The sequence below is a fragment of the Larus michahellis genome, chromosome 3 (genome assembly GCF_964199755.1).
Source record: "Larus michahellis chromosome 3, bLarMic1.1, whole genome shotgun sequence".
Taxonomy (NCBI): Eukaryota; Metazoa; Chordata; class Aves; order Charadriiformes; family Laridae; genus Larus; species Larus michahellis.
In genome coordinates, this window is record NC_133898.1 from 11605632 (window position 1) to 11630592 (window position 24961).

Below are 24961 nucleotides of genomic sequence, written 5' to 3' on the forward strand. Positions count from 1 at the left end.
GGAGGAAGAGAAAGGCGGCGAGAGTCGGGTTACAAGATGGCGGCGGCGCTGCGGTAGCTGCTGAGGCGGCGGAGCGGCGCCAGCGAGGACCCGAGCCGGGGCGCGGCGTCGCTCTCTCGCCGTCCGGGAGCCATGAAAAGCGGCGCGTTAAAGGCCCCGCCGTGCCCCTGAGCGGCCCGGCGGCCCCGCTTCCTCCTGTTCCCCTCCGCCCTCGCTCCATCGCCCCCCGGAGGCGGAGCGGGCCCGGGCCTGGGCCCGGGGCCGGCGCGGAGGCCCGAGGTCGGGGCTGCACCATGTCGGACACCCGTCGGCGGGTGAAGGTCTACACCCTCAACGAGGATCGGCAATGGGACGACAGGGGTACCGGGCACGTCTCCTCCACCTACGTGGAGCGGCTGAAGGGGATGTCGCTGCTGGTTCGCGCCGAGTCGGACGGTGAGAGCGTGGCCGGCGCTGCGCGGAGGCCTAGGCCGCCCGCCGCCGCCCCGGCCCCGGGCGTTCTCCCCTCGCTCCCCGCGGCGTCGACACCCGCCGCCGCCGGGCCTGGCTGCTGGTGTCCGTCCCTCCCCCCGCGTTTATCGGGGAAGACCCCAGGCGATTGTTATGATTGATTTTTCTCCTCCGCCTTTCCTTCAGCTGGCGGCTCCGTTCAAAGTTTCCTTCCCCCGCTAAGCCGCAGCCGTGTTTACCGCCCGGGCCCTAGGCTTCCCCCCGCTGGGCTCCCTGGCCGGCTTCTGACCGGGTAGAGATGGAGTTGTTACACGTGACGACATCTTGTTGGCTTTTGAAGTGCTCTTTTCCTCCCATTCTCGCTACTATGAAAAGTTAATCGGGTTTTTTGTTTGTTTTGTGGTGGTGGTTTTTTTTTTCCCTAGAAATTCACTGATCGTATTCTGAAGCGGTGGAGTTGCGTGGTGTTCCTCGTGTTTTATTTACTTTAAAGTCACCTTAAGGGTCTCCTTTGGAGGGGGGAGGGTGCGCGCTCTTCACTTTGTCGGCCGACAGGTGCTAATGTGCTAAATAAACCACCTAAGACTGGTATAAATGACTCTGGAGCCGTTGCCAGGATACATACACTACTTGCATACACAAGATAAAGTCCTCGGGTTTATAGTATCTAGATGATTCACCTCTGAAGGACAGTTGAAGGAAATAAAAGCGAATGGCCCACGTGGCTTATGTGGGCAAAAACAGTTTTATGCTGGGAAGCACCTTACCTGATGCAAATCTGTATGGGTTTGCTAAATGGCCTTTAAACAAGCTAATTGTCACACCAGGTTTCAGGGGGGAAAATGTTGAATTTTGTCTTAGCTGGCTTATTTTAGGGAATTATGTTTAAAGGAGATGGTCCTTCTGGACTTTCTGTAAGATATGGAATACATTGAGGATAGCACATGCGCGGTTGTTGTAAGATGCATGGAGATGTTTGGTTTTTTTTACACTCAGTAAATATACTTTCATACCTTTTTCAGGTTCACTGCTGTTAGAATCGAAGATAAATCCAAATACTGCATATCAAAAACAGCAGGCAAGTATTATTGCTAGCCCATTATTTTTTTTTTCTGGTTACTGAGGATTTGTTTTACACTCAAACTAATTGCGTTTTTCAGAAAAAAAGCAAAGCAGTATGACATGTAATTGTCAGTGGTGTTTTTCATAGAGGGAAAAAACTTCCTTAGACGCCTGTAGATGCTATGACGCTTTGCATTCTAGAAATTAAAACATGGGTCTCCTAAAAAACCCTTTTGTACTTCAGTCTTTGAAGAGATTATACACAATTTGGATAAATATCGAACTCATTACAGGAAAAAGAATTAAAAAAACATACATGTGTAACATCCCAGGCCATATGAAATAATTACCGAATGAGGAAGGCAAAACTTTGGCCAGCTCTGTTACATCATATTTACTTCTTGAGTTCTTTCTCTGGAAATAACGAGAAGGAATTTGTTTTTGTGGGACTTCTTTCATTGTTGCTGTTTAGTTTATGTTTTAAGTCTTGAAAACTTCTGCTCTCCTAAGTAAAGGGACTAGCTGTGGTGAGACTTACTTGCACGGTTGCACTTCCTGGGGGTAAGCCTTCTGCAGAACAAAGAAGTAAAACAGTTGGGAGCTATGTTAATAGGTCATTTTTTGTTTAATCTACTGAAAAATTAGCTTACTAAATCTCTTTATGGCTTTTTCCTTTTTCTGCATTAATTTTTGGTGTCTCTGCCTACATTGTTCTAATGGTTATTACTGAGTTCTTTCTTTCTGTTCCTTTGTTCTACAGGAGACTTTCTGTTCCTTTTGTTCAGTGTTTCATGCTGCTCTTCATCATTATGGTATCCAGAAGTGTTTCAGTAATTTTGCTTCTCCTCAATCATGGAGACAAATCTTGAAGGATTTTGTTTGTTTTGATTTATTTTTTTTTTCAATGGAAAGGTGACACGTTATGTTATGACAATTTGAGAAAAGATATTTTTGAGCACAGGTTGGCTGACTTTAGCTTAGAAGTGGGTCAGAGTCTGGGGCCTGGCTTTTCAGGAAGCTCATTAGATACTGGTGGTTTTAGTCCAGTGGGTGACGGTTGGTTGTAGGCTTTCCTTGGGTGGCCCATACTGAGGGAGGAGGACGGTCTTTGTGGAGCTCTGCAGGGTTCTGAAAATTAAGAGCCTTGAACTGCTTCCTGGTTAGCAGAGAAAATTAATATATAATGAAATACAAATGCAGATTATGCTGCTGCAAAGTTTTAAATTGCTTCTTTTTTGCTGCCTGTTTTCTGAAACTCCAAACCGATTATTTGAAAGCCTTCTTAATTGGTAGCAAAACTTCAAGTGACTTAAGTACCTTTTGTTGTCATTTTTCTTGTGGAAGCCTTTGTAGGTTGTAGTTTTGAAAAACTGAGTCTGAGGTTTATTTTGGTTGGCTTTTATTACTGATTTTAATGCTTTTGTGTCCTCATGGCTGTAAGCGTTTGTTTCATTGTTCACTCTTTTGAAGAAGTTTGGTTTTGGGTTGTTGGGTTTTTTTTGTTTTTGAAGAGAATAATGATTGATGATTTCTAGAGACAGGTTCTAGGTTTGTCTAACCTCTGAAATGATACAGCTTTTAGTTGACAGAGCTCTGTCTTCAAGTTTTTCATGTGTCTTTCTGAATAGAGTAGCAAAAAGCAGAACTTAATGTAGCATTCCCATGTTTCTCAGTTTGTGAGATTTCAGTCTCAACTCTAAAAGGTTGTAGTATTGAAACCTTGGCATCTCAGGAGCAGATCCTTTTTTTAAATGGTGGAAAGATTTAGGCAAAATATTTCTTGGTTCACCAGAGATGGAGAGGTGGGCTTTCCCTGTGTGAGTGTTGAAGTCTGTTACGTAGGTAGCCTGAAGACTTGGCGGCTGTGCTGATCTGCCCAGGGCGGATGCTTGTAGGTGAACAGCCGCGTGGTGGAGAGCGTTCTTTTTCCACTTGCCAGAGTTCAACTGCAGATTTTCGTTAAGGTGCCGATCACCTTGGATTTGGGGAAAGTCTCAAGACAGTGTAGCTTGATGGAAAAGAAACAGGCCCTGCCTATGCATCTGTCTTCATAGAAATTACTTGAATGGACTTAGAGAATAGCAGTCACTTAAATTGCGGCTTGCATACCATCACTCTGCAGGAAAAAAAGACACACTGATTTTTAGTTATTGTACATCTGTGAGTGATTCCCAATATTATGCTCTTTGTGCTAAGTAGTACTATAACTACCGACTAACCGTAAACAGGGCAGGCCTGTTACCTGCCTTCTCAAATCCTGTTTGTCGTCACAAGCTTTCATGCAGAATAGAATTCTGCGAAGGTGTTAGGCATACCATAATCATGACCTGTTTCTCAAAAGAAACAGGACTCGGATTGGACATAGGTGCCAGGCTGCTCAGCATACAACACAAAAGAATCTCTAATTCCATGTATGCAAATAACACGAGAGCCTGAAGAGGTTTAGATCCCCCCTGGATTTTGGGGCACAGGCTGTGAGAGTTACAAACCTCCACTGGACGCCCCATATTGGCCAAAGGGCAGGGTCGGATGTGTTGTGGAGGCTCTAGCAGGAGCAGTTTAGAAAGTTGTTACCACACCCATTTGTTGTTCCACCCTCTGCTTGAGGTTACTGTTCCCTGGCAAAACTGGCAGAAGAGTGGGTCTTCAGTGAGAAATCAGATGGATCCGTTCCTGTGCTTTGTTCCTCCAGCTCAGTTTCGAGTGTGGTAATTTTCAGGTGCATGGCTGTATGACTTTAAACAGCTACAGAAGCCCTCACTGTGAACACTGCCGTCTGATGTTAACTCTCCTTTCGGTGTGCTCTATCCATTTTCAGATCTGAGCTGAAGAATGTGTGCAAATACTCTCTTTCGCACAGAGTTGCCATCACTCGTGAGAACAGAGTGATTTGCTTCAGGCAAAATGGGAGCTGGTTGAGGCTGGGATTTAACACCTTTCCAGGGGTGCTGTTAACGCCAACCTGAGCAGTTGCCAGGGGACTTCTTCACTCCTCTTTCATGCCAGCATGAGTATTCGGGTTACTGCCTGACAGGTTAGATGTAGGAACTGATTCAGCTGAAATAGCCCTTTTTGCTGGATTAATTTTTATCGTCATGTGCTCTCCAGTCTGGTTCACTGTACAGCACCCTTCTGCTGGCACGGGGCCGGGGCCGCGTCGAGGGGCTGGTGGAGGAACAAGGAGAGATGGAGTAGCAGACATTGTACAAACCACTACGTGCACTAAAGAGGCGTTTGAACTGCTCCCTTGGTTCTCAGCTGTTCTGAATTAGTCTCTTCTTTTGTTTGTCTTTATAATGTGTTTGGGTGAATTAAGGAACGTTGCCGTTGCTCGTGGAAGGAGCAGCATTGCAGGTGGGAGTGGTAGTCTCTCGCAGCAGCTCAGCCTGGAAGATGTCCGTCTGTGGTGTTCGTGGCTTGTCTTAGGTCATGCAGGAAGTGTATGCCAGATAAATAGATTTCATACTGGTATTGGACAGTTATTTTCTGATGAAAGTATCTTCTAGTCTTTCAGAAATATTTTTGGAGAAACTTACATAACTTATGCTGTGTGTGGGCAGTACAGATTGAACCGAGTACGGTTCAGTAACTCAGGAATTCTCACAAAATTTTTGAGTGCAGTCTCTATGGATGCATGCAGTCATTTAAGTTACTGCACTGTATCTCTCATTTGAATCATTCCGGACTATGAGTAGAACCTTTTCATTGATGTGTCCTCCTTTGTTCGTTGAGGCACCTCCAAATCTCAGCTCACCTGGAGGTGTGTGGGATTTTGAGTGTTAGGCCATCTGTAAGTTCACAGAACATCTCAAGATAAACATTGCATATTTTGAGTTCTGTAACACCCGTAACATTGTACTTAAAAATTCTTATTTTTTTATTAATCTCTAAAAGAGAACTGGATATGGGACCTGGTCAGACTTTTCAGTGCCTGCAGATGACAATTATTTTTTCCTTGAAACCCAGTTCAACTGCTCACTCTAAAATGGCACTCTGTAAACACAGCGATTGAGCTGTCTGTGAACCAGAGATGAGGGTGGACAGCTGGAAGCAAAACCCCTGTCAGCTGTATGAAGCTGTACCATTTGTGCACGTGAATCGGAGCCCAAAAGCAGGGAGACCACCTATTAATATGTGTGACTGCAGGACAAAAGTGCAAGTGTAATATGGGGCACCGTAGTATAAACAAACAACTGCCATGAACAGCATTAAAACCATAGTGCAGTGAGCACTATGGTTTCCCGGAATGGGAAAACTTTGTTTCTTCAAGGAATGTGTGAAAACGAGAGAGAGAAAAAAAAATTGAGCTTGTGCAAATCCTGGTTTTAGTGTGGCTGGAGAATTAATGCTGTATTGGTGATGCTGATTTTCATTCATGTTCCAGAGTAGTAATTGTGGCAGCTGGTAAGTTGTCTTTGCTGAGACAGGCGTGTTTTTCAGATAGCGTAGTGAATGCCTTACAGATAGGCACAAAGGGAACCAAGAAGTACTTGTGTGATAAAGATGTGAGGGGGCAATGGCAGCATCTTTTTCGTCATGCGCCTGAAATTTCCTGAAGTACTTCGGGCGTCTGTAAGCTAGTCAGGTATTTGTTTACATTTGGTTGCTAAGCTTTGTTTTACATGTTACTTTGCATGTTTTGTTTACCATAAAGTGATGCCTAAGGTAAAGACTTACAAACCTTGATAAGTTGTGCAGTGAATATTGACCTTTGCAAATTCAGGAAGTAAATTACCTTATTGACCATTAAGTAAGGGCTTGTTGGTGTTTGTTTTTTTTTTTTTTTTTTAAAAAAAAAAGGTACAGGTCAGGAGGTCAGCAAACTTGGCAAAATGTTGAACTCTTGCTGGAGTTCATCAGATGTACTGCAAAGTTAGCAGAGAGCTGTTCAGTTTGAACATTTTAACGTGAAGATGAGGTTACTGTAGGATGCTGAACTATGTATTTAATGTGGAAGTACAGGCTTATGTTCCTTAGAGAACTGCAGCAAGTGTTCTGATAAAACCTCATAAAAACACCTTTTTAGTCTATTCGGAAACTTCAGCGAATCTGTTCCAGAATTGATAGAGGCAGTGGTAACAGAGAAAACAAAATCTGCTCAAATGAAAGTACCTGTTGGCAAGATGTTTGTAAGTAACTTCAGTAAGAACTTAGGAGTTTTATATTATTCAGGCTGTATGTCTTTTAATTCAGAAAAGAATATTTTAACATTATAAAAGGCATTAGTTAGGCATTATTTCTCACGTTGCTAAGGCTGTATTAAACCCTTTCGGAGGAGGAAACGCTGTAATCTTGTTTTTGTTTCGACTTCATTAAATATGAAAATACTTAAATTGTTATATTGCAGGTTTTCTTAATCTCCTACAATGTGCGTGTTCCCTTTTCAAGACTGTTGGCTTAGAAGTATGTTGCAGAAAAATGCCATTCTAAGTGTTTTGGATATGAAAAACAGTATATTTAAATATATCATATGTAACAGAGTGGTCATGAAATAGCAAAAAAGAAAGGTGATGTCCCTTATGGCGGAACAGGTGATTTAATTTTTTGGTGTCTTATCTTCTTTTTTGACAAGTGTAATTTTAATCAAAAGTATTTATTCTTTAGACGTGACTTAATGGAATACAGATCAATACGCAGTATAGACCTGTTTCAGAAACAATTTTTTTGTTTCTTTTTGCCTTAAACAGGACACCCTGATTGTCTGGTCAGAAGCAGAAAACTACGATTTAGCACTGAGTTTTCAAGAAAAAGCTGGCTGTGATGAAATTTGGGAAAAAATCTGCCAGGTACAGTTAACTTTAAATACTCTGTTTCTTCCAGACGTTTTTGTGTCTTCTGTGACTTCATGTATTTGTGCTGTAATTTTTAAACCTACTTGTAAAATAAGCACACGTTCGTCATTATTTTCTGTGGCTTTTCTGCATAAGATCTTAAGTTTCCAACTATTTAGAACGCTAGTTGTTGTTTTCGTATTTGAATTCCGCGCTTTTGAAAAATCAGTGTAATGATGAAACTCGGGTGCTGGCCATTTTAGGAGTTTGTGTGTAGTAAAAAAGGGAATAGCAGAGTACCACGTTTTAATCATCCTGCTCCCAGGTGGCCTTAGGAAGCTGGCTTATTGGAGTGTGGTGGAACAGCAAATGTGTGGTAATGCACAAGGAGCTAGATATTTCACTGTGGGAGACAAAGGGGTGGCATTGCTCTATAAAGTGGCATCAGAAATGTCAGTGATACGTTTTTCATCAAGATCGAAGTCTTATTGACTGTCTGTGTCTTATGGATATTTCGATCTTCATTGTTTTTTCCAAAACAGTTTAGATTTTATACTTTCAACTCTGGAAGTGACAAGTCGATGGAGTTGCATCTATGTGTACATAATGAAGAAACCTGGGTTTTCATATCTGGAATTTATCATAACCTTCTCAGATGTTGAAGTGATGCAATGTAAAGCTATTAACTAAAGAAACGTAGAAGTCAGATTTCCTAGCAGTTTCCTTTGAACAAACTAGGCAATTTAGATGCATTCTTAATCTTAGCGTGTTTTGGGGTATAATGTCTTCTCAGCCAGTTCTGAAGTGCTGTTGTTGAAAGGAGCTGATCCTAGTGACCGCAAGTATATGCGTCTGACAAATAGTCCCGGGTTTAAACTGGTTCTAAATAGGGGCTGAGCTGGCGACCAGTCTGAGAGGGAAGTCTTCGTGCAATCAGACAATGTAAACTCTTAGCCTTAGGTTCTTTCATCAGATTCCAGAACTCCTTCTGCTTCGTTCTTTGAGATGTCTGCATAATGTGATCCTTTGATGCTGTTAGGGCTCGGTTAGATTTCATTTTTTTGACAAGGGTACTGTTGAGGATAATGGTAGTGACTGTAGAATTTAGAGGCAGCAAACTTACTCCTCTGCATGGCTAGAAGTTTTCCAGGCAACTGAAGGTATAAAAGTGCTTAAACGCACACGTTATTGCAGTTATTGCCCTGATTATTTTGCTGTTTGTTTTGGGGTGAGACAGTAATTATGTGTGCTCTCTTCTTAGGTTCAAGGTAAGGATCCTTCAGTGGAAGTCACGCAGGACCTTATTGAGTCAGAAGAGGAACACATAGAAGAAATGCCTGAAACTAGTCCTTTGATCGACCTTCCTACTTGTGAACTCAACAAACTTGAAGAGATTGCTGACCTAGTTACCTCTGTTCTCTCCTCACCCATCCGTAGAGAAAAGCTAGCACTGGCCTTGGAGAATGAAGGCTATATTAAAAAACTATTACAGCTTTTCCAAGTCTGCGAGAATTTAGAGAACACCGAAGGCTTACATCATTTGTATGAAATTATTAGAGGAATTTTGTTCCTCAACAAAGCAACTCTGTTTGAGGTGATGTTTTCTGATGAGTGTATTATGGATGTTGTTGGATGCCTTGAGTATGATCCTTCTTTGGCTCAGCCAAAACGGCACAGGGAGTTCTTGACCAAAACAGCAAAATTTAAAGAGGTTATTCCTATAACAGACTCTGAACTCAGGCAAAAAATCCACCAGACTTACAGGGTACAGTATATTCAGGACATCATCTTGCCGACACCGTCTGTTTTTGAAGAGAATTTTCTTTCTACACTCACTTCCTTTATTTTCTTCAACAAAGTTGAGATTGTCAGTATGTTGCAGGTAAGTGGTTTTTAATATGATACGGATGGATTATGTATAGATACCTCTAGCTGTAGCTTCGAAATTGATTACAGCTCTTTATCACTGTGTAAGTTAATCATACATGCCTTCATTTGCATAATGTTTTGAATGCTTCCCCTTATTTCTGGGACCTTTTATTTTTAAAATTATAGATTTCAGGTGCGTATATTAGTAATTTTTTAATGGGTTGTAAACAGTTAAAGATTTCGTGATTCACGAGCAAATACACATTTTGAGCTGGTTTTGTATAGATATTTAGGGAACAAGCAAATTTTTGTATTATATATCAGGGACATTTGTGACATCTTTATAACAAATGCTGAATCTGTGGTTCAAAAGGGCATGTTCAGAACCGTTCCTGTTATACTACTGTTACTTTCTGGTACTAATTTCAGATGTTCCTGTTGTAGTATAAAGTAATTAATTTTTTTTTTCCTCGTCAAACTGATAAACAGAAGTAATAATTAACCAACATGTTACTATGTCAAAAAACGTACTGAATACTTTGTAGTCAGAAGCGGGCTTAAAAGTAGTTGGGTCTGACAACCAGGCTGGACGGTGGAAGGAGCCTTGGTAGAGAGCTGTGTGTGAACTTCATGACACTTGGGGTATTTTCAGTTCATATTTTGTTGTGCAAAGTGGTTTTATTCTGTTTCTGACACACGTCCTTAGAAAAATGGTGCGTTTGGGTAGAATAGAACATCACGAACCTGTCGGTTTTGTTTTGAGCGTGGATAGTCTGTGTGAAATAGGAAGATGTGTCAAGGAGAAGAAGAGAGCAGTAAAATTGTGGAAGGAGAGGGGCACTGGAGGGATGACATTGCCATAAGGAATATTTCTAAAGGATGCAATAGAAAACTGGAAAAAAAAATCGAAACTACAGAATTGCATGAATAAGCTTTTGGACCTCTTTCTACTTTGGTTGAATAGCAGGAAGAAACTAAGAAGTAAATCCCATTTGCAAAGTTAATGGCTTTGTATTAAATAAGTCTTTGCCTTTTTATTCTTTTCCATGTATTAGTTTTCTAAAACTGAAATTAATTCATTATCATTCTCCTGAGGCCACAGTCCCACTTCCATTTAGAGATTTTTAACTCTGTAAACTTCTTTATTTTTCATGGAAGTTTTAGCGTTCTGAATGTTTAATTGTGCCTTAAGAGAAGACTATGATTTCCTGTTACCTGTAGTACCCTCTTGCTGCTCTCAGTCACTGCCGTCCTTGCCACAGCTGAGAGAGTATATGGCACATCTGCGTTTGCCTGTCTGTTTTCAAGACCGTAATTGAGACGTGCGTGTTGATTTACAAATTGTGTTGATGCCATACATCATTTGAGCTGCCATGAGAATTACAAACTAAGAAGAAAGCACACATGGAAGAGATGTTATTGATAGCACGCTTGAGGAAAATTACGTGGTTGTACGGACCTCAGGTTCAGGACTTTCACAGTCCCCTGGTGTAAATCAGCTTTTTGTGGTGGCGCAAGAACTCTGAAGCTCCTTGGGGTTTGGTGAACACATTGGAAGTCTCGTTACCCTAAATACGCCGGCAAAGCTCCCTAGGAGAATGCAGTTTATAGGAGTAACAGATTGTGTTTGCTGCGGCAGTAAAGCTCCTTTCTACGTGCTGTGAAGCGGTAGATCCCAGTGCTGCTGTCAATGAAGGGCAGCCGCGTGGGAGACTGAGCGAGCATGGAAGGCAAACCTGGATCCACCCTGTGCTTTAGGACACTGCACTACGCTGTGTGGCAGCCGTAGACTCGCAAGAGTTCTTTCTGTTGCCAAGTGTTCTGTAGTAGGGATTTTCTGGCCTATCTCTTGCTGATTATGCTACTGTTATTTTTTTTAACAGGCTTAATTAAGCTGTTAAAGCCAGCAAAGCTTAGAATAAGCTACTAAGTCTCTGTATGTTGCACTCTCTCTGATGTTGATTCCAGGTATCGTTTGTTTGTAAAGCATTTCTTTTCCCAGGTGTTAAAATATTCAGGATAAAAATTGTGAGCCTTTTTAGCTGGCATTCCTGTAACTGTCAAAATTCTGTATTATGTTAGCCTAATAAAGCACACGGATTTTAGCAACAGCACACAGAGAAAGAGAGAAGTAAGCACCCTCTACATTATGCAATGTAATGTTTATATCTATTTATTGGAATGCTGCTGTTCCGTTCATGTTTGTTCAATGCATAAGTAAAGTTACAGAGTTGAATCAGTACAGTGATGCGTAATGTTGTAATGCTGTAGCATAATGTTACTATTTGCTTTAAGGTTTATATTATATTGAAAAGGTAACAGTGGCATTTGATTTGAGAGAATGCCAACGCTATTTTCCACGTGAAGGAGTGCAGAGAAATGGATGTACAGAGGGGGCAGGAGGTGCCCAAACAGTTGCGAGATGATGATGTTCACCCTGGTTTTCTTGTACCTCCTGAGTTTTAAGCAATGGTGTAACTGAAACGTTCACTTAACAGGAAGTGAAATGTTGTCCTATATAAACTTAAATATCTCTTGGTAGAGGATCTGAATGTGAAAAGTAAATAATTCTCAAGACAGTTTTCCAGATTGGAAAGACTGAACTTGCACAAGCAGAGAGCTTATTTTGAGATCAAGGTTAACGAGGCTGTGGCTGCGGCAAACTCGTAACGTGTTGATCTAGTCACCCTTGTGTAGGTGCTCTGAAAAAGGGTTTGAGGAGCTGCAGATGCAAAATAGGGTAACTGATGCACAGGAGACATTAGTGGGGTCGTGTGAACGGCATATGCAGCGCAGTAAAAACTGTGTCTGGAGTGGCAGTTTCTCATGTAGAAGTGTCTGGTATGGGCTGCCCCCCTGGAAGGTGACGTGCAGGGTCCAGGGAGGGGGCCTGGAGCAAAGACTGTCATTTTCCGCAATTTCGGTGCGCAGGGGTGTGTGGGTAGGGCAGAGCTGTGACCCCAGGGGGGACATGGCAGAGAGGGAAAGGGAATGACAGGTTCTTTGGAGACTGGTGGTTTAGAAGGCAGTTTGAGTAACCATCCCCTCTGCTCAGCTTAACCTACGGTTCTGGTCTCCTGGACCTGCTCCTGCTGCACAGAGCGAGGACCGAAACAATGCCCTGGAAATGATCCTACCAAACATCTACTCTTGCCTTTCCATTTTTGTTGTAAAATGTAGGTCTGGAGAGAAAAAAAAAAAAAAAAAAAGAAAATCCTTATCTACCAAATCTACTAATGCACGCTTTTTTGCTTATAATTAAGCATTATAGTTAAGCTTGAATTAAGTTTGACTTTCCACAGTGTGGGATCCAATAAAGATCAGTGTTTTCCCTTTGAAGAGGCATTGTGTAAGTCATGTTCTTCTTGTGTTACACAGGAAGATGAGAAATTTTTGTCTGAAGTTTTTGCACAATTAACAGATGAAGCTACAGATGATGACAAACGATGTGAATTGGTAAGTCAATGGTCATGGTAGTTCTTTGAATGCTTTAAACCACAGAGATTAAGTAGAAATATTGAAACTGTTCTTCTAGTACTGCAGTCATTGAGGTATTTCCGTAACCATAGAATAATTTCTAATGTAGCTGAATCTTCATTTATGTACTCACTAGAGAAATATTTCTTGTGAGGTAAGCTCTGATTTATTTGTTCTGAAGAATTATGTTATTGTTGGGAAAGTACTAGCACTAAGCTGACACCCTATACCTAAAGGTACGCTTTCTTCCAGGTACTCTTCAACACACCACATCACTTCTGTTTGTCATTTAAACACTGCTTTTTTTCACTGTACTTTACTCATTCAAAAAGATCTCCTATGACTGAGGATTACCAGTAGTCCCTTAATATATATATATTACAAACATTATTTCTCCTTGAATATGTTTATCAGCTGAAATTGCCGTGTTAAAATCCTGCTTTCAGCAAGGGAAGCATCTTGGTTTTTTCAAACAAAAGGCAGGCCAGACAGAAGTGTAAATCCCTCATATGCTAGGTGTGATAAAATAGCTACAAAGTGACTGTATCTCTTTCTGAGGTAGATTTCAACCTCTTAAATTCCATTGTTTGTTTGTTTGGTTTTATTTTCTTTTGCTTTCCTTTGTTGCTGAAGGTTAGAGGAGAAAGGACTAGAATAATACCATTTGCTAGGAAGGTACATACCGGCCAGTACACAAACTCTGAGACAGATCATAACAGCTTCCTACTTTCCGGGAGTTTTCTGAATACACTGTAAATTACTTTTTCCTATACGCTAGGTTAACTTTTTCAAAGAATTCTGCGCGTTTTCTCAGACGTTACAACCTCAGAACAGAGATGCATTTTTCAAAACATTGGCAAAGTTGGGAATTCTTCCAGCTCTTGAAATTGTAATGGTAAGTGAAAACTTCCATTTTTAGCTGATTTTAATAAAATTAAAAAAAAAAAAAAAACAAAACAACAAAACCAGCCATTTAACCAGTTTCTCAGATCTGCTAAGCACCTTTGTGTAAGTTTGATTGGACATCTTTGCTCTGCTGAACGTTGAAGTTTATTGTAACATTCAGAATCCAGTTTTCTGAAGTAGCCTAACTTTATTGCTATTATTATTTTTACTTTCCATGATGGAGGAGCCTGTGGTAAATGCAGTCCTTTTGACAATGTAGTGTAAAAATTGAAAGATACTCTTTTGCATGTGGCGGCTTCGTTATTTTTTTTTCTGTTGTTGTTGCTGGAACAGTGCCAAAGAAGTATTTTTAGATGATCTTGAACTGTTAGCTTGTTGCTATTCGAAAGATCACCTAATCCTGTCTTTTCAGAGGTATAAAGCGGATTAATCTATCTTAATCACAATGTGAAAACAGAAGTTTTTTTCACTCCTTTGGTTGAAGCAGCTGTTGCTGCCTGACCATTGCAAATCATGTCCGTGCTATCGTTACTCAGAAACTAGAAATTCAATGTTTTTTTTATATTCTAGAGTAACAACCTGTGAAGTTAGCCAAGGATGTTGACTGTTGTGAAAACAGAAAAGTCATGTAGATGTTCAGTGATTAGGTGAACCCTAATCTTACTATGCTTTTCCAGGGCAGTCCAAATGTTTCCTGTTACATTAATATTTTAGGCTTAGAAATTGTACAGTTATTGGAGAAAATCGCATAGCTTAAGGAAAATTATTAATTCTTGTTGCCTATAAATGAGTGGAGAAATTTTTCCACAAAGTGATTTGTATAATTGGTCCTTTTGTACAAAATCAATAAACTGTGGATAACAGGTACAGAACAGTAGCATTTTAGATATTCTAGCAAGTAGCACAATATAAATGTTTCCTGCCTAAGTTAGGGCTATCAAATTCACAGAAATCCTTTGCGTGCTTTCTAGAGGAGGGAAATAGTGGGGAAAATATTTTGTTGGTTTGTTGTGTTTCGTTTTTTTTCCCTGTAACTATTACTGTGTGTCTTAGAAACTTTTGTAACAAAATGTTCTCAAAACTTTTAATTCTCTATTCTATGCAGCTTTACTTTATAATAAATACCAAATTTTATTTACTCTAATAAATTGATCTCTCTTTAAATTAGGGAATGGATGATCTGCAAGTTAGATCTGCTGCTACAGATATATTTTCTTATCTAGTAGAATTTAGTCCATCCATGGTCCGAGAATTTGTAATGCAAGAGGCCCAGCAGAGTGATGATGTAAGTAAAAGTGGAGTTTGTGGAATATACGAGATTTAGAGCAAATGGGAAAAAAAACCAGCAAAACCAACCTTTCCAGCGTTTGGAATACAGTCAGCCCAAAAATGTAGATAGTAGAAACACAGGAAAAAATAGATTTAAGATATAAAAAAATGTGAGCATGTTGGTGTTCTGTGTGTTTACAGTAATAAAGTCGTAGCGCTGCCTAACAGTGACTTAGCAGGTGAGGAGGGTTGTGCTGCACGCAACTCCGGTCTCTAAATGCAACTCTCAGTTTTTCAGTTTCACTGAGGCTTTACTGGGGAAATGACTCCACTATTGAAACTGTCTAATTGTTTTGTGGTTGGTTTGTTTTGGTTTTTTGCAGGATATCCTCCTCATCAACGTGGTCATTGAGCAGATGATCTGCGACACTGATCCCGAACTCGGGGGAGCCGTTCAGTTGATGGGGCTCTTGCGCACGCTGATAGATCCGGAGAATATGTTGGCCACAGCTAATGTAAGAAAACACAACGGGGTAAAGACTTTTACTGTCTCGGCAAAATAAAAAGCATGTTATTTATTGCTGTTAGTGTGGTGGAGGATAAAAAAAAAAAAAGAAGAGATTTTTATTCTTTTTTGAGAGTGTTGTGTATGGTCTGATACTGAATTTAAACAAGCTAAAAAATAAGCTAAAATTTCCATAGACTTTTGATAAATGGTATGTATATGTGGTATTGTGCAAGTGTTTAATAAACTAAGCGGTCCCATGCTTCAGTGAAATAGCATATTTGTGTCCATGGTGGGGCTTTTCTGGTGATAGCGAGGTTGGCTTGATGTGTCGCGGATCTTTTCCCAAAATAAAGAAAAGTAACTTATTTGATGACGGTAATGTTGCAGGGCCAACAAAAAAGATCCAGGCAGACCTGAGGGAGGTGACAGAATTATTTGCAAGCTGTCTTTTATGTTACTGCCCTTTCTTATTTAAAAGGAAGTATACAAATGCGAGTATTTAATAAAGTTATATTTGTTTTAGAAAACGGAAAAAAGTGAATTTCTCAATTTCTTCTACAACCATTGTATGCATGTTCTTACTGCACCGCTTCTGGCCAATACATCAGAAGATAAATGTGAAAAAGGTAAAGTTACTTCCCTCCCGCCCCCCTTGCTTTAAATCTTGCAGTGTTTTCCAGTGACTTGTGGTCCTGGAAGGAGGGATGAGCCTCTTGGTCCAAGCTGGGAATGCGCTTGCTGAAAACTCTGTATCTGCTTGACGTGTATTGTTAATTGTGTACATTTCACTAGTATATTTTTAAAGAATATTTACTGTAAAGCAGAGCGTGTCTTTAGTTCACGAGTACTTTTTTCTGAAAGCTTACAAAAACGCTGTGGTGTTCACCAGTGGTTACGTGATTCCAGGCGTGATCGGCTGTGCTACGGAGACTAACTGTGAAGAGCGGTTTTCACTTGGCTGGAGTATAGAAATGCTGAAGGAAATCTATTCAAAGAAATACAACTTGCAACTCCTTTAGCTTGTTTCTTTTTTTATGTTTCCGAGTAACAGCAAAAGGATTGGCAGTCTCTCTTTGGCACACGCAAATAGCACTGGCTAGTTTACCTCCAGCGCTTTACAAACAGAAACTTAACATCATTACAGCCTCTTGAGTCAGACTTTTTCCTGAGCACTCTTTCAAGAGATTAAACCAAACCAATACATATTTGGTAAAAACATTTCTGTCATCTGACTCATCTTCTCATATCAAGTGTTAAGTCAAAAAAGTAAATGTTTTATGTATTTTATACAAAAATAAAACTTGTAGAATATGTGTAGTACTCATTTTATAATATTATTTGTAAAAATTTAGAATAGGCACTTTGTTTTAGTCTAGGTAGGAATACTGTTCCTACGTATTAGATTACATGCTTTCACCTAGTGGAATTTGGATCTTTGTAATGTAAATTGAATATATAAATCTCATCTGGCATGCATTCTTGCTGTTTGCGTATTTCCCCGTAGCTCACAGAAACTTCTGATTTGATGAAAAGTTTGAACAGCTGGTAGAACTGATTGTTTATCCCCATCCTTTAAATATTTACGGTGCTTTGAAAACCTTTTTCTGATTTGTTTTTGTTTTCTATTTATCAGATGCAGTAGTTGGGTCCACTAAGAGTAATACAATTTGTCCTGGTAAGTTTTAATTGACCTTGAGTTTTGAAAGTTGTCTTGTATGCTGTATGTGGTGTGTTTATTTAAAAAAAAAAAAAAAAGTTAGATATGTCCACACTCTATTTTTTTAAAATCCTTTTTATTGCAATAGATGTAGGTGCTTTGCTTCATTTGCGATGACAGGAAGCTGAAAGAACATTTTCATCTGCTTTTGAGTTACTGGTTTCACTTTTTTTTTTTTCTCCCCTCGTCTACTTTGCTACTGAAAGTTTAAATTGCTGTTAGTAGAATATGTGCTAAAGAGACACAGCTGAGCTTTTACAGTTTGGATTTTCATCTGTGCAGGCGGCTTCTTTGAGCACTGTGAAAAGACATTGCTAATGAGGTTCCCATGGATCCAGAGCTGACTGGCTTGCTTTTAACTACCTACCCTTAGTCTGATTGCCGTAGTCAGAAATTGGCTGATCCTGGAAGAAGTCCCACTGCCAGCTCAGGGTGATTTTTGTGACTGGAAAAAAAAAAAAAAAGCAAGAAAGAAAAAAAAAAAAAAAACCAAACAAATTTATGTGTGGTGTTTTGTTATGACCCAAAGTCCCACTTCCCAGAGCAATCCCGTGTGCCACTGTCGTGGTTTGGCCGGATTGGCCAATCAGGATGACAGAGGGCCCTCCCCCAGCTTGCTCCACAGAGGGGAGAGGAGATAAGGAGACTTAAAAGTTTAGAAAAAGAACTAAACTGCTTTCATGAAAATAATAATAATAAATAAGGAAATAGTAAATAATAAGAGAATAATAAAAATAAAATTGAAAAAAAAGTATACAATATATACAAAACCGTATCCAGCTCCCAGGATGACGATCGCGTCACCAGCAGGCACAGGGAAAGTCCCAGACTGGAGTCAGCAACGGACAGGAGCTGAATTCTGGATCTGGAGTCAGGAATGCTCAGATCAGGATCAAAAGCAGACGAACAGACGGGGTCCTCCTCGGCCGTCAGCCACTGAAGAAAGAGACTTGCCCCTTTGATCCCTCAGCTTTTACGCTGAGCGTGATGCAGATGGGATGGAATACCCTGTTGGGCAGTTTGGGGTCCCCTGTCCCATCTGCTCCTCCCTGCGGGTGGGACCCCTCTGCGCTTCTCCGCTCCCGACCCTCCAACGGGGCAAACAGCGCAGTTAGCTGCCCTTGGTTGTTAGAGCAGTGAGTCTAAGCAAGAGCCTCTGCGCGCACTGTTCCTTGGTGTAATCGGGTCTTGTCACTGTGAGAGTGAACAGCTTCTGGACAACGTGCTGTTAGTTTCAGACTTCAGTCAGTTAGAAGAGGCCCAACTAAAAAGTAAAACTACAAAACAGAAAATTGGTTCTGTTTTACCTCAGACCAGGACAGCCACTGAAGACGTGTCAGGAACTGTAATGGCAGCTGAGCTTGGTGAGGATTTGGTGTATGACAGTCCTTTTTTTTTCTTTTTTTTTGTAGTATAACTTAAGGCATTAATTTTTCTTGTAGATAATTATCAAACGGCACAACTACTTGCCTTAATTTTGGAGCTGCTTACTTTTTGTGTGGAACACCACACGTATCACATCAAGAATTACATTATGAACAAAGATTTGCTAAGAAGAGTACTGGTCTTGATGAATTCAAAACACACGTTTCTGGCCTTGTGTGAGTATGGAGCTGTTGTGATTTCCTTCTTCAGGGCTTTGTATGTACTGCGTGGCGTGTAGAGGAGTAAAAGCATATACTTTATTCAAACCTCATGTTAATTTCCTATTCATTACTGACTAGCCGTTAAGTAGTTTTGGAAAAAAAAAAAGGTAGCAGACGTCTGTTGATGTAGAGCAACGGGGTTTGTGGTGGAAAGGGAACTGTATCTTTTGAAGTCCACGATGATCCTTCCAAGTCTTTATGACGGTAAGGATGTTTTGTGATCAGCCGTCTTTTCTCATTTAAATGGAAGAACTGTCATTTCTTAGTAACGTCATCCATCTAGTGCTCCTTGTGGAGAGCGAATGAAATCTGGTGAGCCGTGGTATTTAAAGAATAGGGGCTGGCTCTGGGAGCTGAACACGAAGCAGCGCAGGAATGAGCTAATGCCTTAACTTCATGTGTGCTAAAGCTTATTGCTGCCGTATTTCAAAAAGAAGTTAATGGACCCTGACCACACACTCAAATACCCATGAAAGTCAAGGGCTGAAAGAAAGGTTACCTGCCAGCAAATGTTTCTGCTGAACTTTCAGAAAGTGCTTTTTAATGCTCTTTGTTTGGAGGCGCGTCTTCCTCGCAGTAACATCAGGGTTTTTCAGCTGCTTTCAAGAGAAGCAGGTTGGAACCCTGGCACGTAGTTACTAAATTCTGTAACCTCTCTCCTCACGTAGGTGCTCTTCGCTTTATGAGGAGGATAATTGGCCTAAAAGATGAATTTTATAACCGTTACATCACCAAGGGAAACCTGTTTGAACCGGTTATAAATGCGCTGTTGGATAATGGAACTAGGTACAATCTACTCAACTCCGCTGTGATTGAGCTGTTTGAATTCATCAGAGTGGTAAGTTAAGCAGCTTCTTCAGCTCTTACGCGTACGGGGCATCTCGGGTAGAAATACACAGTGCAGATCTTTCCCTTGAAATAGTGTATTACTACTTAAAATAACAAACCCAAAATCCCGTAGATAAATGCCTTAAATAGAAAGTAGGCAGTAAGCTGCTTCGTGCTTCGTTGCTTGATTGTCCCATCACAGGGTATGTGTTGGTTGGTCCGATTTACTAAGTCTGTGTAAAAGTGTCCTGTAGATTAAATTCTTCTAAGTGGTTGAGCGCCTCGTTTCTAGACCGAGCTTTGAAGTGAGGAATTAAGTGAACGCTTGTTCTTTATGATGATGATCTTAGTCTGGACAACGAATCCGTTACTTTTACAATTAAACTGTCTAAAGCCTTCCAAACTTCTGCATGTTAATATTTGAGACTGAAACCCTGTTTTGTTCTTACGCAGGAAGATATTAAGTCCCTTATTGCACATATAGTTGAAAACTTTTATAATGCACTTGAATCTATCGAATATGTTCAGACATTCAAGGGATTGAAGACAAAATATGAGCAAGAAAAAGACCGACAAAACCAGAAACTGAACAGGTAGGACCCAGTTTAGTAATTCTGAGACTTTCACTGAATGCCATTATGTGTTCTCTTCTTACTGCTGCTTGGGTTTTTTCTTTCCTGGAAGGCAGAAGAAGCAGAAGGCTGGGGTTTGGTTTCTTTGGTTCTTGATGAAAACTTGTTCAATTAGAGTAAACCCCCGTCTGGCTTTCTTCTGAAACAGCAGGCAGAATTTGAATCCCTTGTCCTGTGTCTCTTGCAGTGTTCCATCTATATTGCGTAGCAATAGATTCCGCAGAGATGCAAGAGCCTTAGAGGAGGATGAAGAAATGTGGTTCAATGAAGATGAAGAGGAAGAAGGTGAAGCTGTTGTACCTCCAGTTGAGAAGTCAAAACAGGAGGATGATTTTCCAGATAGCTATGAAAAATTTATGGAAACTAAAAAAGGTACTTAATTAATTTCAGTTTGTTGGCTCTGAGAGTGCTCTGTGGCAGGTGTGCGGCGTGTCACGTAAACAAACCAGTTGCCTGTGCTCCGTATCACAAGCAGGAGCCAGGGTATTCCATGTAATGAAGTAACGAATTCCTGAAGTCTTTAGGATTAAAATAATGAGTTAAATTGCTCCAAGTGTGCATGTAGATTAAGCGACATTCAGTAGCAAAACTTTAGAAGTACTTGTATGCGCTGAGTGAGCAGTGTCCCCGTGTCCCCAGCACCTGCACCATTCTCCGTTTGCGTGCTGGCGTGTGCTTGGATGAGGTTGGTAGATGAGCTGTTGATTTAAACCGAATTTAAAAAAAAGATAGGGTGGCTTTTGCCCTGCGGTTATGCTGTGATGTGGATTGTACCCCCTGGTGTACAGCTGATACTTAAGCATGGAAATGTTTGTCCCTCAGCTAAGGAGAGCGAAGACAAAGAGAATCTTCCAAAAAGGACTTCAGCTGGGGGATTCAAATTCACTTTTTCCCACTCAGCCGGCGCAGCCAATGGTGCGAACGGCGCAAACAGTAAATCCGTGGCAGCTCAGACGTCACCAGCAAGTTCCAACGGCTCCTCTTCAAAGAACGCAACCCTGACCACAGCGGTGACAGCCACGAAGGTGGGAGAACTTGTACAAAAGCTGCTGTCCTCTCTTGGGGCAGCGGAGCAGTGTCGTGAGACTCTGCCGGTTGTGATGTGGTAAGGTTAGCGTTGGCCGCGAGGCAGGGTGTCTTATGTACGTGTAAATTCCTCCAAAGCCCTGTCTAGTTCATAAAGCCCTTACTGGTTGCGGGGAAGGTTTAAGAAAGCCTTAGGTGGGACTGGAGTCTGCTGGTGATCTGATGGGCACAGTTGGATCTCGCATCTTCTGCGTAATTTAACTGTTCCCGCTCCTCGGCTTTTTCAAATGTCCAGTTGCTGCTCTGTGTGTGGGTGATACACGTACGAGATTGGTTTTTTTCTGAATTATGTTAATGCCCCCCCTGTCGGGGAATTAATAAGTGTGTTTAAGCAGACGAAATACAGTACACGATGCTCCATTGTGTCTTACACAGTCGTGCATTATTTTAATCTTTAGCCTGCGGGCTCCTGGGAGGCCACAGGAGCGTGGCAGAAACGCTAGTGCGCACGCCTGAGGCTTACCAGCAGAACGGCTGGGCAGCATACGCGTTGCATTCTGTGACTGCACAGTTGGGAGCTTAAAAAGTGATTTTTACATAATTCTCAGACCGGATCCAGAGAAGCAAGGAAGTTATGGTACTCTTGGGGGTGGGGTTTTGTGGTTTTTTTTGTTTTGTTTTGTTTTTTTTTAACCTTGAAGTTCAAAAACATTCTGAAGACAAATGGGTCTTTGAAAGAAAAAGGCCTCACCGAGAAACCTTCCGCAGCCTGGTGCGTCCCAGCAGGGTGGTGGGGGTTGTGTAGTAAAGTTGCACATTCCTGGGTATTTTTCTCAACGTGGGATTTTCTTTTTCCTTTTTTTAATTGGCAGGGAAGTCTAGTTGGCCTAGTGGATTATCCCGATGATGAAGATGATGACGAAGAGGAGGAGACATCTCCAAGGAAAAGACCTCGTCTGGGTTCATAAATGAAGCCAAAACTTTGGAATAAGAACTTTTATTATGGGGTTTCAAATGCTGCAACGGTATCAAGAGCTAAAAAGAGTCCGATTCAGAAAGCTTTCTCCCATGAGTATAATAAGATAACACAAGGAGTAGCAAAAGAAACTCGGTGTATCAGCTAGAAAGGGTTAGTTCTGTAAACACAAAGCTTCCCAGGAACTTAATATCTTTCTAGTAAGTACGGAGGCTGCCATTCAGGCTGTCAAAAAAAATTAAAAATTAAAAAAAAAAAAAAGTGGGTTAGTATTCACAGAACCTGGATGATGGCTTCTCAGCAAGGAAAGTCTCAGGTGTTGGGAGGGCAAGGGGCGGGGGGGAGGTATGGTGAACACTTTTTTTAAAATATTGCAGGGTTTCCCCAGTGTTTAACAGGACTAGGAAAAAAAAAATTTCAAGCTTAAATTTTGAACCCAGTAATCTTAATTTTGTAATGGTGCTGTCAGTTGTGTTCTTTTAGCAATGCCTCTTTTAAAAAAATTTTAAGGGAAAACTAACTCCGTTTGCATAAGAACAATCCAGATTTTGGGACCACTTATTACCAATGAAATCGCGTTTCTCATGGTTGGAGGGAGGGACACCGCAGCTATAGTGCACGCTGAGTTGTTTAAAACAGTTAAAAATCAGTTTAAATTTGCATTTTTTTCAAGAGGAGAAAATGGAAGCTGGATTCCAAATGGATGGTTTTGCTTGTTTTTTTGATTGGACATCTAGTAATATTTATGCCAAGGAACGGTCGCTTCCAAAATACCTCCGGGAGCTGCTTGTGTCAAAGTGGTGCTGGGCCCGGCCCCCCCGGAGAGCTGTCGGCATCACCTGGTGAGGACGCTGACCGGAGCGGCTTTCTGCGTCGTTAAACCAGCTCCCTCTCCCCAGAGCAGCAACGCGTTTTCCTCTCTGCCAGCCTAAACTGCGTAAGCGAGGTGGTGATGCGAAACACTAACAGGCTTTTCATAGCGATGAATTTAGCAGCGTTTTAACACCAAAGTCACTTTGGACCAAGATGGGATTGTCAGTAACAAACCGCGGTCTCTGAGGCAGAATCAACAAGCAGCACCTCAATCTGGGTGTAACGCGAAAGCTGCTTTTTTTTTGAAAAACGAAAGCACATTCCACGTAGTAGGTAAGCAAACTGCGACAGAAGTAGGCAAGTTGATGGCAAGTTGGTAGAGGCAAACAGCCCGGGTTTTATTCTCAAGAGCAGCGAGTGAACTGTAAATATTTTAATGTTAGTTTGCCCGTTTGTGATCCGAGATCATGACGAAGTGAGAGGAGATTTCCCAACGACAATTAATGTGTCAGAAATGTTAAAATACGAAACCAGCTGCAATCCACCACATAGATCACTCTTGTAATATGTGTTATGGGTCCATTTCTCCTGGAATAGTTTAAGCTGAAGCAGTTTCTCTGTTTTGGAGATTTTTGTAGTTAATTTTAATTTTAGCTATTGTTTGGAAAAAGATGGGCTGTCTGTGTAGATATGAAGTATAGTTTTTTTCCATAAAACAGAAGTTTATTTTGTATTAAAAATACCACTGTACTTGTTTTACACCATTTGTATACATGTGGTGATATTAATGCTGAACTGTAAAATTCAGGAATTAAAATGTGACCCTGTAATTCCATAATTATTGCTTTTGTTTGGTTTGTTGTACATGGTAAGTTAACTCGGAATTTCAAACGTGGCCATTTTTAGACTCTTTTTTAAGATTAGTTACCTGTGCGGTTTTAAAGGTAACTCTGTACCACTAGATGAAATCCCAAAGGGAAGGCGCGAGTTCCTGCCGAGGCGTGCGCCAGACACAAGCGGAGGATGGAGGACGGTCCCGCGCCTGGACCTGGGGAGGATGGTGTTGCCCTTGGCGGGCTCCGCAGCCCAGAACGGGACTCCTGCCTTTCCTCCCGCGCGACGGAGCCCTCAGCTCCCAGCACGGAGGGTCCGGGAAGCATTCGCTGGCAAAGCGGAGCTGCAGCATCGTGGCCCTGTGCTCGCTCTCCTGCTGACCCTCGTCAGGTTTTCTTCCAGAGGAGTCTCTTCTCTCCATCAGTCACGATGATTAGCTTCCTCCCGCGCTCTACGTGCTACTCCAGCAGCAGAGTCACATGGCCTGCGTGCCTTGACTAAACCTGAGGCTGAAAAATGCTGTCACCCGGTCCGTGGACCCGGGTTGTGCCGATTCTCTTTATCAGCTACTCAAAAGAGTCTCCGAGAGCCTCCGGCCGAAGTGTGTCTGTCCGTGCTCTGTTCCCCACCACCCCAGCTCTGCCCTGACCTACCGTCAGCAGCTTTAAAAAAATACGTTCAGGCCAACACGAAGGGCTTTTTTACAGCAAAAACAAGAATGTCATGAATTTTTATAGTTAACTAGAAAAAGACTGTGTAAAGTGGCATTAGATGTCCTGTTTGAAAAAAAGAAAGAAAGAAAGAAAATCCCTGTAGAAGGTGACACACAGCGTCCTTTTCAGCTGGCTTTTGTCCGGGGCCGTTGCTGTTTCCCAGGGTGACCTGCTGGGTTCTGCCTGTTCCCCTGCCTGGGGTCCCTCTGCTGCCGCTCTTTTTTGGAAAAGAAAAGAACTTCTGCCAACATGTATCAGTTATAAATGCTATTTTAATAAAAAGTTACATGAAACTGGAATGGGTTGGTTGTTTCTTTGAATGCGAGTTACTGTTTCAGGCGGCCACCTGACGACTTTGTGCAGGCTCTTCCCTTGCTTCACTTCAAGCCTGTTACAGCCAAACCGGTAAACAAGGCTTTACAAGATTTCTACTTTGAAATGGGATTGCGCGTGACATCCCCAGC

The 24961-nt window shown here is 41.5% G+C and overlaps 1 protein-coding gene across 2 annotated transcripts; it reads left to right on the plus strand.

The window, feature by feature from the left end:
* PPP4R3B (protein phosphatase 4 regulatory subunit 3B) lies at positions 1–24796 on the plus strand. Of its 2 annotated transcripts, none has more exons than XM_074578561.1 (16): positions 1–435; positions 1473–1528; positions 7200–7298; positions 8545–9165; positions 12531–12608; positions 13408–13524; positions 14704–14820; positions 15188–15319; positions 15836–15938; positions 16946–16987; positions 18472–18630; positions 19344–19513; positions 19957–20096; positions 20323–20507; positions 20958–21160; positions 22034–24796. In XM_074578561.1, the coding sequence occupies exons 1-16, from the start codon at positions 294–296 to the stop codon at positions 22127–22129; spliced, it is 2460 nt and encodes an 819-aa protein (XP_074434662.1). In that variant the 5' UTR covers positions 1–293; the 3' UTR covers positions 22130–24796. The 2 variants fall into 2 exon arrangements, with proteins under 2 accessions (XP_074434662.1, XP_074434665.1); XM_074578564.1 differs by having other exon boundaries at positions 21036–21160.
* Positions 24797–24961: the final 165 nt, after the last annotated feature.